Here is a 14881-nt window from a genome sequence, read left to right on the forward strand (position 1 = left end):
ATTTACCGCTGATTGATTTGAGGTTTTCCCTTCAGCTTGACCTCTATATCCAGACTTCTTTTCATCAGTTTGAAAAGTATAAATTGGCAAACTGACAATTATTTATCTTGGGCGTTCTGAGATTCACGTTGGTTTCTTCTTGTTTATTTTGACGATGTCATTCAGTTGCTGGACATTGTTATCAAAGATTTTTTTTAGTGTGCTTCCCGCTTTTGTTAAAAGTACTGCGTGGTTGCTCGTTGGAGTGTTGAAAAATACACCACTAGTGGTCTTTTTTTTAACTGAGTGAGTTTGATTTACCAGAATTTTACCTAATTAGGTTAGGGTTTAACACATTGTCTTGCAAACGTAACGATGCGAAAAATATATAGATAACAGTTTAAATTGTGCAATTATGTTTTCATTTAGTTTGTATTTCATTCACAATAGTTACATTCGTGGTCCAATTCTCGCGCTACGATAAAAAACAGTGTACATAAGAGAATGTCGATTCATCCCAAACAAGTGGATTTTATTAAAAAAAGAAATTAATGACCCAAGTTGGAAAAATATCATATATGAACAAACTACCATTCAATCATCGAAGACATTTCTGAAATCCCACAACGCAATCTACCTCAAATACACTTTCCATTGTTAACATAAAACACATGTACTTGATGAGATAGACCGCTACTGTTTGATGTTAAAGTGAATATTGTAAGTTTACGCATTAAAAGTCAGTCTGTGTAAGTGACATTACAGAGGACGAGTTGTGTTGCTAATGTGCCAGCTAACATTCGTCCATTGTATATAGAAGCCACAGTGGAACCCGTCATTCTTGTTCCAGGATCCATGTATACTTCCACCACATCGGTAAAACGACCACCAGAGGTCGCTACCTTCAGGACCTATGACAACAGAGAGAATAAGTTGTGTATACAAATCAATCATTTGTTTTTACGAGCATATGTATATTAATTCATACACACACTAATCTGCGTCGATCAATAGCCAAAACAGTGATGATGTTTGCACTAACCTGTAACCTCTAACAAAATAGTGACGATGTACACAATTACTTATGATGAAGAACACACCAACCTGTGACGGAGTCATGGTACTTCCGTACTGAGCGTCGTGTACAATGATCTGGTGGTAGCGAGGATGACAGCCGATCCACAAGTCTCCTGTCAGTCTGTCCACCTCTATGTTGTCCATAGTAGTGTCTAGAAATAAGTCCTGTAAAACATACCTCAAAAATACAAAATAATTATGACAATCAAAATAACTTGTCGTAATTTGAAGTTTTTGCTGTTTTTAGAAAAGTAAACAATTGAACATTTTCCAATATAAATAAAATTGTACCTTTACTTGCTTTATCTGTGTGATGCGATTTTACATTATTATACTAAGTGACTCAAAGGCATTTATCATTAACACTTACCTCTATAAATTTGATGTCATTGTTATCAAGAATTTCGTAAGATTTCAACTGGTATGCACCACCATTAGCGACATAAAGAACCCTGAAAAAGAAGAATAAGGTAGTATTTTAGGTAAATATATTCAAAGTCAATGTCTTCCCATTCATAGTCCGTTGCTTGAAGATATCATTGCATAATTGCTTGTGATTTTCTGAAACCAATTGATCGTTGGCTTGAAAAATGGTTATGACGACTCTTTGTGCAGTTATATACAGTTATGATTTGAAAAGAAAACATATTATTTATATGTTGATTGACCAGAAGCATCATTTAGTACCGATAAACGGAAATTTGTAATTTTGAATTATCTGCGTAATGAAATCATCGGAATCGTTTGTTTTGTAGGTATATTAGATATAGACCTGCGCCGTAAGACTTACTTTCCATCCGGGGATTTGTTGATACCGTTTGGTACGTGTAGACCTGATGCTACACTACGGACACTGGCGCCATCGTAGAACATGACCTCTCCAAGTGACAGCATGAGTCTATGTTCCAGCTTCCTTAGTAGAGGCCGAGAGGAATGAAGGATCTGAGTGACGTAGAAGGAATCCTCACCTACCATTGCCAGGTCGTTAATACTGAGCAGAGCAACATTTTGATTGTATCAAATTAGTTGATCTGCATGACCATTAAACATCTTATGGAATTGGGAGGTTAGAGTAATTACAATGGGCACAGCAACACGGGATTAAATTGGCACAGTATATCAATGGATATGTTGGACAAAAAGCTATTTTAATTTATTAAATTAATGGTTATATATGACAGATTTTAATGGGATCGGGTAAATAAAATAGTTATAATAGGGAAATCTACCATTTAAATGTGATTATAAGGTTACACGTTTAGCTATAAAGATAAGATTAATAGTTATGTTGGAGATCATAAGATTTCAATCGGGCAGAAACACTATATACGACAAGGAAGACAATTAATGGCATCAAACAAATCTATCATGTGATTTTGTTTCATAGCTATAACATAACATATTATATGATTCCGTCACTTACGATCCCCATAAAGGACTTGTTATTGACTTCAAATGTACCAGAGACTTAGAACCACTCCTATAACGAAATACTTCCACTCTTTCCTCTTGGACATGATTGATCACCATCAGAGTTATTTCCCCTGTAGAACCAGGCAAAACAATACTTATATAAAAACAATAGTTTTAATATTAAATCTTGCCGAAAGTTTCAACTTTTTTGTGTGAAATGATAACAAAAAGAAACATTGTTTTAATCCCAACTACAATTCAGAAGCACAATGTATGTTTATGACAAGCAATTATCACTTCAAAAGATCTATATCATATGCTATAGCCTTCAATAAAATTGTTTACGGGAGTACATACATCCGTAGGTTAACCCCGTTTTAATAGTAATTTTTATTAAAGAAACATTTACTAATGTAAACAACAATTTATAACAGGTACCTGTGTCAGGGTTGGTCCATGTACTGATTCCATGGGGGCTGAAGGTAGCCATGTCCAATTTAGCTCCTATGATTTTTGCCTCTCTCACTGTTGGCGATAATTCATTCATGTCAAGCAGAAGTATCCGACCTTGTTTATTTGGATAAATTCCCTGTGTGATAAATGAATATCTGATAGAATTAAGAAGTCAAAATGCAAATGGAGATATCTGTATTATAATTTTCCTCGTTACTGTTAGATTAGTTTTGGCATTGGTTGTGTTGAAATGGAGAGGAGACGAGAAGGTGACACAGCAGAAGTGGGCAGAGCAGAAAGCAAGGAAAGGAAGGGGGGGACAAAAAGAAGGAAGCTCAGAAAACGAGTAGTATAAAACAAGGAGAATAAAATCAGGTGATGGGGAAGGAAACGAGAGGCAAGAATGAAATATAGAAGGAACAAAGAAATTGACAAGAGGATACAAATGGAATGACGAAAAACAGGGGAGATAAAAGGGAAGGAGGGGAGAAGAATAATCGGATAAAGTGTCAGAAAAACAGAGAGGGTAAAGGAGAAGGGATCAGAAGAGAATACTGAAGTGTATGATAAACGAGGTGAGAAAGTGAAAGTGAAAATACAATTAGGTGTAAGGACAACGTGTACAGAAGATGTAAAGGGAGGAATAAAAGTAATAGTTACAGAAGCGAGAAAGAGGGAATGGGAAATATATCTTTATTGTATGAAATGTTGGATAAAGGGGTAGAGGGAAAGGGAGGAGTGAAAAAGGGATAAGGCGCAAAAGACATATTGGATGAGAAAAAGGAGGAGTAGAGAAGTAGCAGATGAAGTGAGTATAGGACAGAAGAAGAAGAGAACGGAAAAACAGATAAAATGATGGATGAACATTAACAAATAAAAGGAGAGGATGAGACGAGGCTTCAAGAGAACTAAAGGAGAGAAAATGATGATGGAGAGTTGAAAAGTGGAATAATGTGAAGACGGAAGAAAGTGGGATTAGTGGAAAAGAAAAAATGGGGTGTGTTGTAGGGGGAACAAGAGTAGAGAAGGGAGGGTTGAGAGACGAATCGGATGAGGTGTGCACGAGGAACACGGGTAGAGAAGAGAGAGGGTGAGAGACGAATCGGATGAGGTGTGTAGTAGGAACAAGAGTAGAGAAGAGAGGGGATCAGTGACGAATCGGATGAGGTGTGTAGTAGGAACAATGGTAGAGAAGAGAGGTGATGAGAGACGAATCGGATGAGGTGTGTAGTAGGAACAAGAGTAGAGATGAGAGGAGATGAGAGACGAATCGGATGAGGTGTGTAGGAGGAACAAGGGTAGAGAAGAGAGGGGATCAGTGACGAATCGGATGAGGTGTGTAGGAGGAACAATGGTAGAGAAGAGAAGGGATCAGTGACGAATCGGATGAGGTGTGTAGGAGGAACAATGGTAGAGAAGAGAGGGGATCAGTGACGAATCGGATGAGGTGTGTAGTAGGAACAATGGTAAGAGAGAGAGGAGGGGATGAGAGACGAATCGGATGAGGTGTGTGGAGGAACAATGGTAGAGAAGAGAGGGGATCAGTGACGAATCGGATGAGGTGTGTAGGAGGAACAATGGTAGAGAAGAGAGGGGATCAGTGACGAATCGGATGAGGTGTGTAGGAGGAACAATGGTAGAGAAGAGAGGGGATCAGTGACGAATCGGATGAGGTGTGTAGGAGGAACAATGGTAGAGAAGAGAGGGGATCAGTGACGAATCGGATGAGGTGTGTAGGAGGAACAATGGTAGAGAAGAGAAGGGATCAGTGACGAATCGGATGAGGTGTGTAGGAGGAACAATGGTAGAGAAGAGAGGGGATCAGAGACGAATCGGATGAGGTGTGTAGGAGGAACAATGGTAGAGAAGAGAAGGGATCAGTGACGAATCGGATGAGGTGTGTAGGAGGAACAATGGTAGAGAAGAGAGGGGATCAGAGACGAATCGGATGAGGTGTGTAGGAGGAACAATGGTAGAGAAGAGAGGGGATCAGAGACGAATCGGATGAGGTGTGTAGGAGGAACAATGGTAGAGAAGAGAGGGGATCAGTGACGAATCGGATGAGGTGTGTAGGAGGAACAATGGTAGAGAAGAGAGGGGATCAGTGACGAATCGGATGAGGTGTGTAGGAGGAACAATGGTAGAGAAGAGAGGGGATCAGTGACGAATCGGATGAGGTGTGTAGTAGGAACAATGGTAGAGAAGAGAGGGGATCAGTGACGAATCGGATGAGGTGTGTAGTAGGAACAATGGTAGAGAAGAGAGGGGATGAGAGACGAATCGGATGGAGGTGTGTAGAGGAACAATGGTAGAGAAGAGAGGGATCAGAGACGAAGGATGAGGGTAGGAGGAGAGACAATGGTAGAGAAGAGAAGGGATCAGTGACGAATCGGATCGTGAGGTGTGTAGGAGGAACAATGGTAGAGAAGAGAGGGGATGAGAGACGAATCGGATGAGGTGTGTAGGAGGAACAATGGTAGAGAAGAGAGGGGATGAGAGACGAATCGGATGAGGTGTGTAGGAGGAACAATGGTAGAGAAGAGAGGGGATCAGTGACGAATCGGATGAGGTGTGTAGGAGGAACAATGGTAGAGAAGAGAGGGGATGAGAGACGAATCGGATGAGGTGTGTAGTAGGAACAAGAGTAGAGAAGAGAGGGGATCAGGGACGAATCGGATGAGGTGTGTAGGAGGAACAAGAGTAGAGAAGAGAGGGGATGAGAGACGAATCGGATGAGGTGTGTAGTAGGAACAAGGGTAGAGAAGAGAAGGGATCAGAGACGAATCGGATGAGGTGTGTAGGAGGAACAATGGTAGAGAAGAGAGGGGATGAGAGACGAATCGGATGAGGTGTGTAGAAGGAACAATGGTAGAGAAGAGAGGGGATCAGTGACGAATCGGATGAGGTGTGTAGGAGGAACAATGGTAGAGAAGAGAGGGGATGAGAGACGAATCGGATGAGGTGTGTAGGAGGAACAAGGAAAGAAGGAAGTGAGGAGAATATGAGGAAGTGTGGGAAGAACGATGGTAAAGAAAGAGTGAGAGAAGAGAACAACGGTAACGTGGACTGAGGAAGAGTAAGGGAGTTAAAAATGGGTGAAGGTGTACGAGTAACGAAGGAAAACAAAAGAGCAGGAGAGTCATGAATGAGTAAGTATCACACATAACAAATTCAACTCACGGATGATATAAATGTCAGTCCACTAGGCAAAATAGTAAGGTCTTCGGATCCACCATCTAACAAACAAAAATGAATATGTCTTTATAAATAAATGTCTAGATGTGTAACATAAGACTCTTTCATATGTGAAGGTGAAGGATAGGGTTATTCTTCCCGGGGGTCACAAAATGTTGTACATGTATAACTCGAGGCTTGCCGAGGGTTTTATAACATTTTGTGATCCCGGGGGTAGAATATATCTATACTTTGTATCCGCATATGAAAAAAAGAATGTTTCCCTCATACAATTTATGCCATTTATTGCAATTCTGCAACTAGAATATCCCACCAGTTTGAAATGAGTTTGCCTGCAAGTCAATTCTCCAAACATGAAAATTGCGTTTTATTTTCAACGCAAATTCTACTGTCGCCGTGACATCACCAGGCTGTATTGCATGGGTAGCCATGTAATACAGCCTCAGAGTGTTATGTTTGAGACCAGCTAGTGTTACACCCGTAGGTATAAGAGAATAAGTCATATGCATCATCAACTATAATTACAGGTATATCAGCTCATGATATGAAATTGGTCGTATTATAGTTTTAAAACATGTTCATGTTTTACCCGAGTTCAACACGAAATTTTATTCGCATATTTAACCTTAATTTGTATTCATTAGCACCTGTATAATGTAGAGAGACATTAACGTTTTCTGTTCATCTCTGCCTTGCAGGTAGGACATTAGGATAAAAGGTGACTATTTTGTCTGACCAACTTTTTTCTTTCTTTCTAACGCATCCCTTGATACATCCTCATGTTCGGCATTCAGTTGAGTGTTTCCTAGTGTGAGGAAGGCTCTAGGTTCCGCCCCTAGCCGAGATATACCATATATATTTATCAAAGTTGTAGATTCTGCTTCTGCTTTTAACAGTCATCATACAGAGACAAGGGACGACTGATTTGCCCGTTGTCAATGTGACCGGGGTGTAGTGTTTGCTGTTGGATGTCTATGTCAACATGCTGCAGTGAGAAAAGCACTTTGCAATGACAAAAAGTTCCACTATCACAAATATATACAATACGATGATATTGCAAACTAAAACACAAAAGCTCTTTTACACACAGCATAAATGATCTTGGCTCACCACGGGACTTTTCACATTTGTGATATTTAATGACCTCTGCCAGATGACTTACCAGCGCCATCTAGTTCCACACACGGACCCGGAGCATGTCGAGTTATGACGTCATACCTTTCGTAGTGCATAAAGAAACTGAAAATCAAAACGTATTTTACTAATATAGGAAAATCGAAATCGAAAAATCACTGTAACAAAACGTCTATCAAATTAAATAAGAAAGACACACTGCTGCAGAGAAGTATCGGCGTAAGAATTTTATTGTAAAGCAAGTGAAAATATCTTTTTGACTAAGCTTACATTGAAAATTACGTAATTTGAGACAAATATCTGTGATTTTGTAAGTGATAACATAAGATAATAGTACATAATGCTTGTATCTTGTATCTTGTATCTTGATCATAAAGAAGCAGGGGAAAACATGATCAATTATGTCATTGCAACAAATTATGACGCCATGTTTGGGGTCTGCTTGTTGATGTATTGAACTTGTTGTCACTATGAATGTGTGCTACGGGACTATCTATCAGGATTATATGGCTAATTTTACCATCTGATTATGTTAGTAACTGTCCTTTAAATGTTCACCTATCACGCTTATCAATTCCTTTATAGCTAACGAACTTTGCCAGATACTTTACCTTGAAAACCATCCAACGTGAAACCTGTAAATAATCGGCGATCACTTAAACATCAGACCGATAATGTAAGGCAGATAGACAGATAGAATTTATAATTGTAAAATGTACTTACTAATATCGGATACCAAATCGAGCTATACCCGATAGCACTGCAACTATGATGATGGTCTGGAGAGTCGACATCCTCCACTCTCTCGTTATAATTTACATCCACTAAGCCGATGTGAGAACGAGTGGTTAATGTGAACTCTAGCGGGGTTCATCTCAAAATGAAATGGTTTATGTTTATTCAAAGTCACTTTTTCTCTATGGTTGTCTACATCCAGCATGCATTTCACCTATTAATTACTATTCTTTGCGTGCACGCATGTATTGTTTGTATTGCTAATTAGATTAAGCACCGGTAATTATAAGTTCCCTGATTGGAAATTATATTTATCAAATAATTCAAAATGGGAACATAAAAAGAACGGATTTATTTTCTAAGTAAAAGAACATTGCACGATTTGAACATTATTTTGAATATTCTGTATCATTCAAGACACTTCACATTAACATAAAACTATCTTCTGCTTCGAAATATCTTTAGTACAATATATATATATAAAAAGCAGACACGCTAGACTTCATATATATATATATATATATATATATATATACATATATATATTGTTGTCTGTGTGAAGGCTGTCCTATCCCGTGTATGTATACAATATACAATGTACTATCGACACACAGAGGCTTGATAAATTTCTATAACGACGAATGTAATTAAAACATAGGAACATGTCATGATTGATAAAATACAGTAGAATTTTTTTCAAGGTGTCGAACAAATCCTTCGGTCCGGATTTTTTCTCCTATATAATATTATTAATAATCTAACTACTAATTAGCCGACGTTTTATGAGTCGATTTATTCTATGAGTCGAGGTTAATTGGACAGTCCATTTATTATATAGCTGTTTCTGTTAATGCTTATCGGGTCTGCAGTACATCCATGTATATTAAATCTTGCCGCGGCTGAGACGCGCGGTGTTACCTGTACATGTATGCAGACCACGTTTCTGCATCAATACGAAGTCCTTATGATTATGTTAACAGCTGCATTAGTCGCACAAAGTGTTGAGATTTTGTTTATAGATTAGTATATTTAACTTGTGTACATGTAATTGCTTGCATAACAATTCGCCACATTTCATCTTATGCAGTGATTCGTTAAATACACATGGTAGGCAGTGATCCGTTCAGTTGATTTTATCGCAGGAAGAAAGTTTTTGAAAAAAAAACCTTGAAAACTTGTGACAACATCAATAACACCACAAGTATATGCACTGTCTAGACCCAGAAGGTAGCTGATTCGACGGAAATTTTGTGGGTCATTGTCTACAATTTATAAGTCGATTAGTAAGGTTTTATTAGTTTAACGTCCTATTAACAACCAGGATCATGTAAGGACGTGCCAGGTTTGCTGGTGGAAGAAAGCCGGAGTACCTGGAGCAAAACCACCAACAAAGCGGCCAGTAACTGCCCGACATGGGATTTGAAATCGCGACCCAGAGGTGGAGGGCTTGTAGTAATAATATGTCGAGACATCTTAACCACTCGGTCAACGGAGCCCCCGTTATAAGTCGAAGTATACAACTATATAGTATATATAGCCCCTCCAAATTCGACTCATCGAGGTTTTACCGTGCATATATCTGTCGGGTTAGCGGTTAAGCTGTGTCAGTTAATGATGTTGAATTTATTTTTAAAAAAGGCGAAGGTGAGCAACTCAAAAAATTGATAAGACCCATGAATTTCAATCGAATATTATTGAAATTTATAATACATAAGAAAATCAAAGCATCAAAATAATAATTACACAAAATAAAACCAAAAGCATGTGTGGGGGTTGCCAAACTCTACCACAAAACTCGCTAGTGAAACTTGCAGGTTTGTATTATAACGAAAGTACGAATCAAAGGCTATGAATCGTATATGTATGGCTACCGATCTACTTTCATACGTAAGACACAGTGTACGAATTTCGAAAAAAAAAGTGAATTCGACGCTCAATTTTCATGCTCTATATCATCTTGATGATTTTAAGTCGTATTTATTATATGAGAATGTGTGATACGAAGTCTCTAAATAAAGTGCCATTGAAGGTATTTCCATATTAAAGAACAGTGATTTACATGTGTAACCATAATTATTATAAGCACTACTGTCATTGATTTTAATGGGTAATTTTATCAAATTACACGTAATTCTGATCCTTTTCTGCGCTTTATATAAAATCTAGTTATATGTGTATACAGTTTTATGTGTGACAATAAAATATATATTTTGCAATACTGACTGGTGAGTTGTTCAATTTACTGATTGATTTGAATACTTAAATGAACAAATTAATAAATGTTATAATGCGTTTCAGTAGATAACAATAAACTGATGCTATGTTTTGTAATCATTTGAACGTACCTGTACCCATTTAGTCAAATGACACTGTCGACGGCGATAATTAACATGGAGCAGTATTTATTGATTTAACTGTAATTCGTCTCCTCTTTTCGAATATTAATATCTATAAATACAAATGTAGGTGGGCGAAGATTTACCTACCATTTCTTTTCAGAGAAACAAATAAAAAATTAAAGCATCCATATTTTACACAAAAATAAATAAAAATAAAAACATTGAATGCTCAGTAATTACAAAAATTGCGTTATGTAAAAAAAAAAAGGTTATGAGTGATTAATAAATAAATAGGGAGGTACTGAAAATATAAATATTTTGCAAGATCGATGGTTCCTTTCATATAATCATACAATTAAGCTTAGATAGGAATCCGTACTCTTTCAGAAGCGCAATGTATCAACATATAATCAAATCTCCCCAAAACCCATCCTCGATACTCCAGGGCTTCCGATCACTTACGATCTCTACACCCCTGGACTATCTCATAGTGAAATTGAAGGCAGCTCAGCGGAAAACATTTGACCAATCACAGGCTAGCAAATATTTCATATGAAGACTACAGAGAGAGCGACGCCTAACATCAAAGCCACAGAGTCAACCACAGTGTACCGTTATACGGCTCTTTTGATGTACATCAAATGACTAAGTTACCTGTTCTATTCTGTTGCCTCCAGTTTTACTATGAGATAGTCCAGGGGTGTAGAGATCGTAAGTGATCGGAACCCCTGGAATATCGAGGATGCCCAAAACCCTGATTGGTCTCTTCCTATATGCTCCCTGATTCAAATTTAGATTGTTACAGTCTACTGATACTACACTTACATATACTTGTGTAACATTCCCTCTGGATACTCCTACTGTGATAGGATAGGTGGGTCTGTATATTAGAAGTTCCTACTTTTGTAGGTATTTTGCCTGATGCACTAGTCATTAGTAGTTGTCTCTTTGGGAACACGCCAATAGGATGAATGTTTGGGAGAAAGTGAGAGTGATTGTGAGAGTGAGAAAGGGAGTAAGCGAGAATGGGTGAGGGAGTTGGTGAGTGATGGCGTAATGGCTCATGTGTTTTTAATTATATCACTGAGATTATTATTTTGTTTTATTTCTTAATATTGTCTCTATAAGAAAACTTTCAGAACTTGACAAGACTTGAGGCGTAAAGGTCTCCAGACCTGGGAATAAGGGTCAAAGTTTAAAATTGCAATTTTTCGAGAGAAAAAAATCATTAAACAATCTTCTTCTTTAGTTCTGGAAGGACTCGAGAGTGGTTATTAAGCATATAGCATGCTAACTTCGTTAATATCAATGACATTGACCTTCATTAAGATCACAGGGGCCAAAACACCTAAACCATTTAAATGACTTCTTGTGTCAAGTTCTAGAATGCCTAGAACTATCAAATAGCCATGTTATGTATTTAGGCTCTTATGTATGCAGAATTGAATTAATGATTTGTGAAAAAAAAGAGTCTAGAGGGCCTATACCGCTCATCTGGTGGTTATGCCAAGTAATTTTGAGATGACCCCCGCTAGAGTTCATGTTCACAGCTCATTCTTACTTTCGCTTGGTATATGGAAATGTTTAATAATTAGGGCCTCCTGATGGATACAATGTACTTTGATTATACTATGTAAGAAATGATAGAATCCAAAACACCAGGATAATTCATTTGTATGTATAAGTTATCAAGGGAAACCTAGCTCGCGTAGATAACAGAACCTTTATCGTCAGTGAACTAGTGACCTTTATCAGTATATTAGCTCCCGAACAAAGACCCCACACACGTATGAGGGATATATCCTATTTGTTATGCTGTCATCCGCGGTAACCCATGGGCTATATACACTTACTTTAAGCTATATGTGCCGTAACTTGGCGAACATTTTGACATGTTAATATTATTTCTTCAGTAATCTACAGGAAACAATAAGGTTTGATAGATTAAGTTGTGGAAATCATACAAAGGCACAGACAAAAAATGTATCACGCCTTATGAACCTTAGTTACAACACAGAATATTTACATCGTAAAAGTTTAAATAATACTATCTGCAGAAGTCATTTTTCAATTACTGTTATAACACTGTGAAATGTACAATGAAATTGTAGACTGTAAACTTGGGTTAAGGACCTGATCATACGTACTTATTTCACTGCACAGTGATTTTTTTTGCAGTACTCGTACAAAATTCATTTTGATCTCTTATTTGTCTGTATCAAATTCAAACCTATGTATTGTAAGTATTTTAATTCTCAACATGTTGTTAACTTTTGGTGTTGAATAGCATATTAAAAAAATCTTGATTGTTGAGTATGAAAATGATGCCACATATAACTTTAATATAATATAATAGAGTATTAACGTTAGTAAATGTTATATCGCCTGTGTTACCGAGGATGTTCCGCTGTTATCGTAATAGAAATGTATTTTTTCATTAAATACGTTGTTTCTTCGAATATCATATGTACCTATGATTCTATGCGAGTCATTGCTACTTCGTATAAACCATGCTTGCATTAAAGGAACAATTACGTGAGGCTACATCTGTTACATAACCACGAAGCAAAATATGGCATTAATGTATTGTTCAACAAAGACACGTTCGACCCCCTGCTTATTACATGTATATGCCCCTGTCTTCACAATGTCGTGGATTTTTTTTCAATATTTCCACGACTACGCATACTAATGATTACGTGCACCGAAATAAAATGATCAGTACTGTAAATTCACCAATTTCACACAGTGGAAACATGGTAAACATTGTTTGAGAGGTTCAGGATTCTCTCTATCATACGACTGTTCTTACGAACTACAATTTCACATTCAGCCAAACAAATTCCTGCGTGAAAATCGCGTGGTTTTTCTTCAATATATTTTTATTTAAGTGAGGACAGTAATTATCTGTCGCATTTTTAGAAACTGCAATCATTTTGTCACTGAAACGCAACATCTATAAGAGTGTTGCATGAATCATAGAAGAGTCATGAGTGATTTCCCGATCACGGTTGATACTCGAAGCGGAGCTTTCGACGCCATATTTGCTTCGCATACCAAATTACACCTTCGCATACCAAGACACGTTCGATCCCCTGATAAAGTTAACACACACTTCTGTAAGAACGATTTGAGTAGTTCTACACAAAAGTTGCTTTACTCCACTACCAAGAGTCAGTTTAAACACTTCACACACATTTCATATTTTCATACTTGCATATCAGAGTAAAATTAACTAATCTCACTTTCATTAGCACTGGTTTATTTCCGATATATGTGCAAATTTTAATGTACTCTTAGACTGAATTGTCTCTTTAAAGTTGTATGGTCTATAACTTTCGCTCTTTTTGCTATAGTGAAAACTGTTTAAGTGTTATACACATTTTTCTCCGTCTGGCATACCAAGACACGTTCGATCCCCCGATAAAGTTAACACACACTTCTGTAAGAACGATTTGAGTAGTTCTACACAAAAGTTGCTTTACCCCACTACCAAGAGTCAGTTTAAACACTTCACACACATTTCATATTTTCATACTTGCATATCAGAGTAAAATCAACTAATCTCACTTTCATTAGCACTGGTTTATTTCCGATATATGTGCAAATTTTAATGTACTCTTAGACTGAATTATCTCTTTAAAGTTGTATGGTCTATAACTTTCGCTCTTTTTGCTATAGTGAAAACTGTTTAAGTGTTATACACATTTTTCTCCGTCTGGCTGAGTTTTAAACGTAAATTTAAACTAAACTTAAAGTCTAATTTTACCACTTTTTATTAAGTTGCAAGACTGGAAGTATTTTCAATAATAAAAGTAAGAAATCTTTTTATTGTGTACACGAGAAAAAAATAGGCTCGAAAACTGCCGAATCATTCCGAACTCTTCCAAAAATCGTCGCGACAATCTCGAAGTAACACGAGAAGTAAAACCAAGAAAAAATGTCAAAATGTGTTTTCATAAAAAGACAATGTGGTCGACCTCAGCAGACTGGATCTACAAAGAAAATAATGCTCGCACATTACAATATATTTGATACATACAATATTTTACGGCGATGTGTGAATTAGATGTTTCAAATACTCACTGTATGTGGACATATACCAACATGATTTGCTCATATTAGCCAGAAGGAAAAAGTAAACAAACACATGTGCGCTGATGCTAGTTACCTCGCTTACCACGAGCAGGTCGTTTCGACGTCAAGTCAAGTGATACGATTCGGAATTCCGACAAAACTCGAAGGTACTGAACATGATTGAAGGCGCCTTATTCAAAACCAGCAATACATGAATCTAGATTTCGCCTCTCTTATAAGCCGACATATGCTTTTGGGGAGCTAAATCATCAAGTTACATGTCTATGTTCAAATATCAAATGTTTAAGCGACAAAGCGTTACAGTGAAATTCGCATGAAATATAACTTTAACAATTGTATTAACGAGTATGTCCCCTTTGTGAAAGCTTGTCTCATGCAACGAATAAAATCTACTTAGGGTATGATAAGCATGGACTAGAAGGTTTAGAATATTAAATTCTAAGAAATATAATCTATTG

At 37.2% G+C, this 14881-nt stretch overlaps 1 protein-coding gene across 2 annotated transcripts; it reads right to left on the reverse strand.

Annotated features, from left to right (window-relative positions):
• Nucleotides 1–295: 295 nt before the first annotated feature.
• On the reverse strand, nucleotides 296–8338 carry LOC138326905 (serum paraoxonase/arylesterase 1-like). Of its 2 annotated transcripts, none has more exons than XM_069272892.1 (9): nucleotides 7975–8338; nucleotides 7280–7356; nucleotides 6103–6158; nucleotides 2908–3058; nucleotides 2480–2600; nucleotides 1847–2047; nucleotides 1427–1508; nucleotides 1084–1234; nucleotides 296–890 (listed from the first exon to the last, which is right to left on the reverse strand). In XM_069272892.1, the coding sequence occupies exons 1-9, from the start codon at nucleotides 8043–8045 to the stop codon at nucleotides 739–741; spliced, it is 1062 nt and encodes a 353-aa protein (XP_069128993.1). In that variant the 5' UTR covers nucleotides 8046–8338; the 3' UTR covers nucleotides 296–738. The 2 variants fall into 2 exon arrangements, with proteins under 2 accessions (XP_069128993.1, XP_069128988.1); XM_069272887.1 differs by having other exon boundaries at nucleotides 300–890; nucleotides 1084–1221; nucleotides 7975–8330.
• Nucleotides 8339–14881: the final 6543 nt, after the last annotated feature.

This window comes from Argopecten irradians, chromosome 1 (genome assembly GCF_041381155.1).
Source record: "Argopecten irradians isolate NY chromosome 1, Ai_NY, whole genome shotgun sequence".
Lineage (NCBI taxonomy): Eukaryota > Metazoa > Mollusca > Bivalvia > Pectinida > Pectinidae > Argopecten > Argopecten irradians.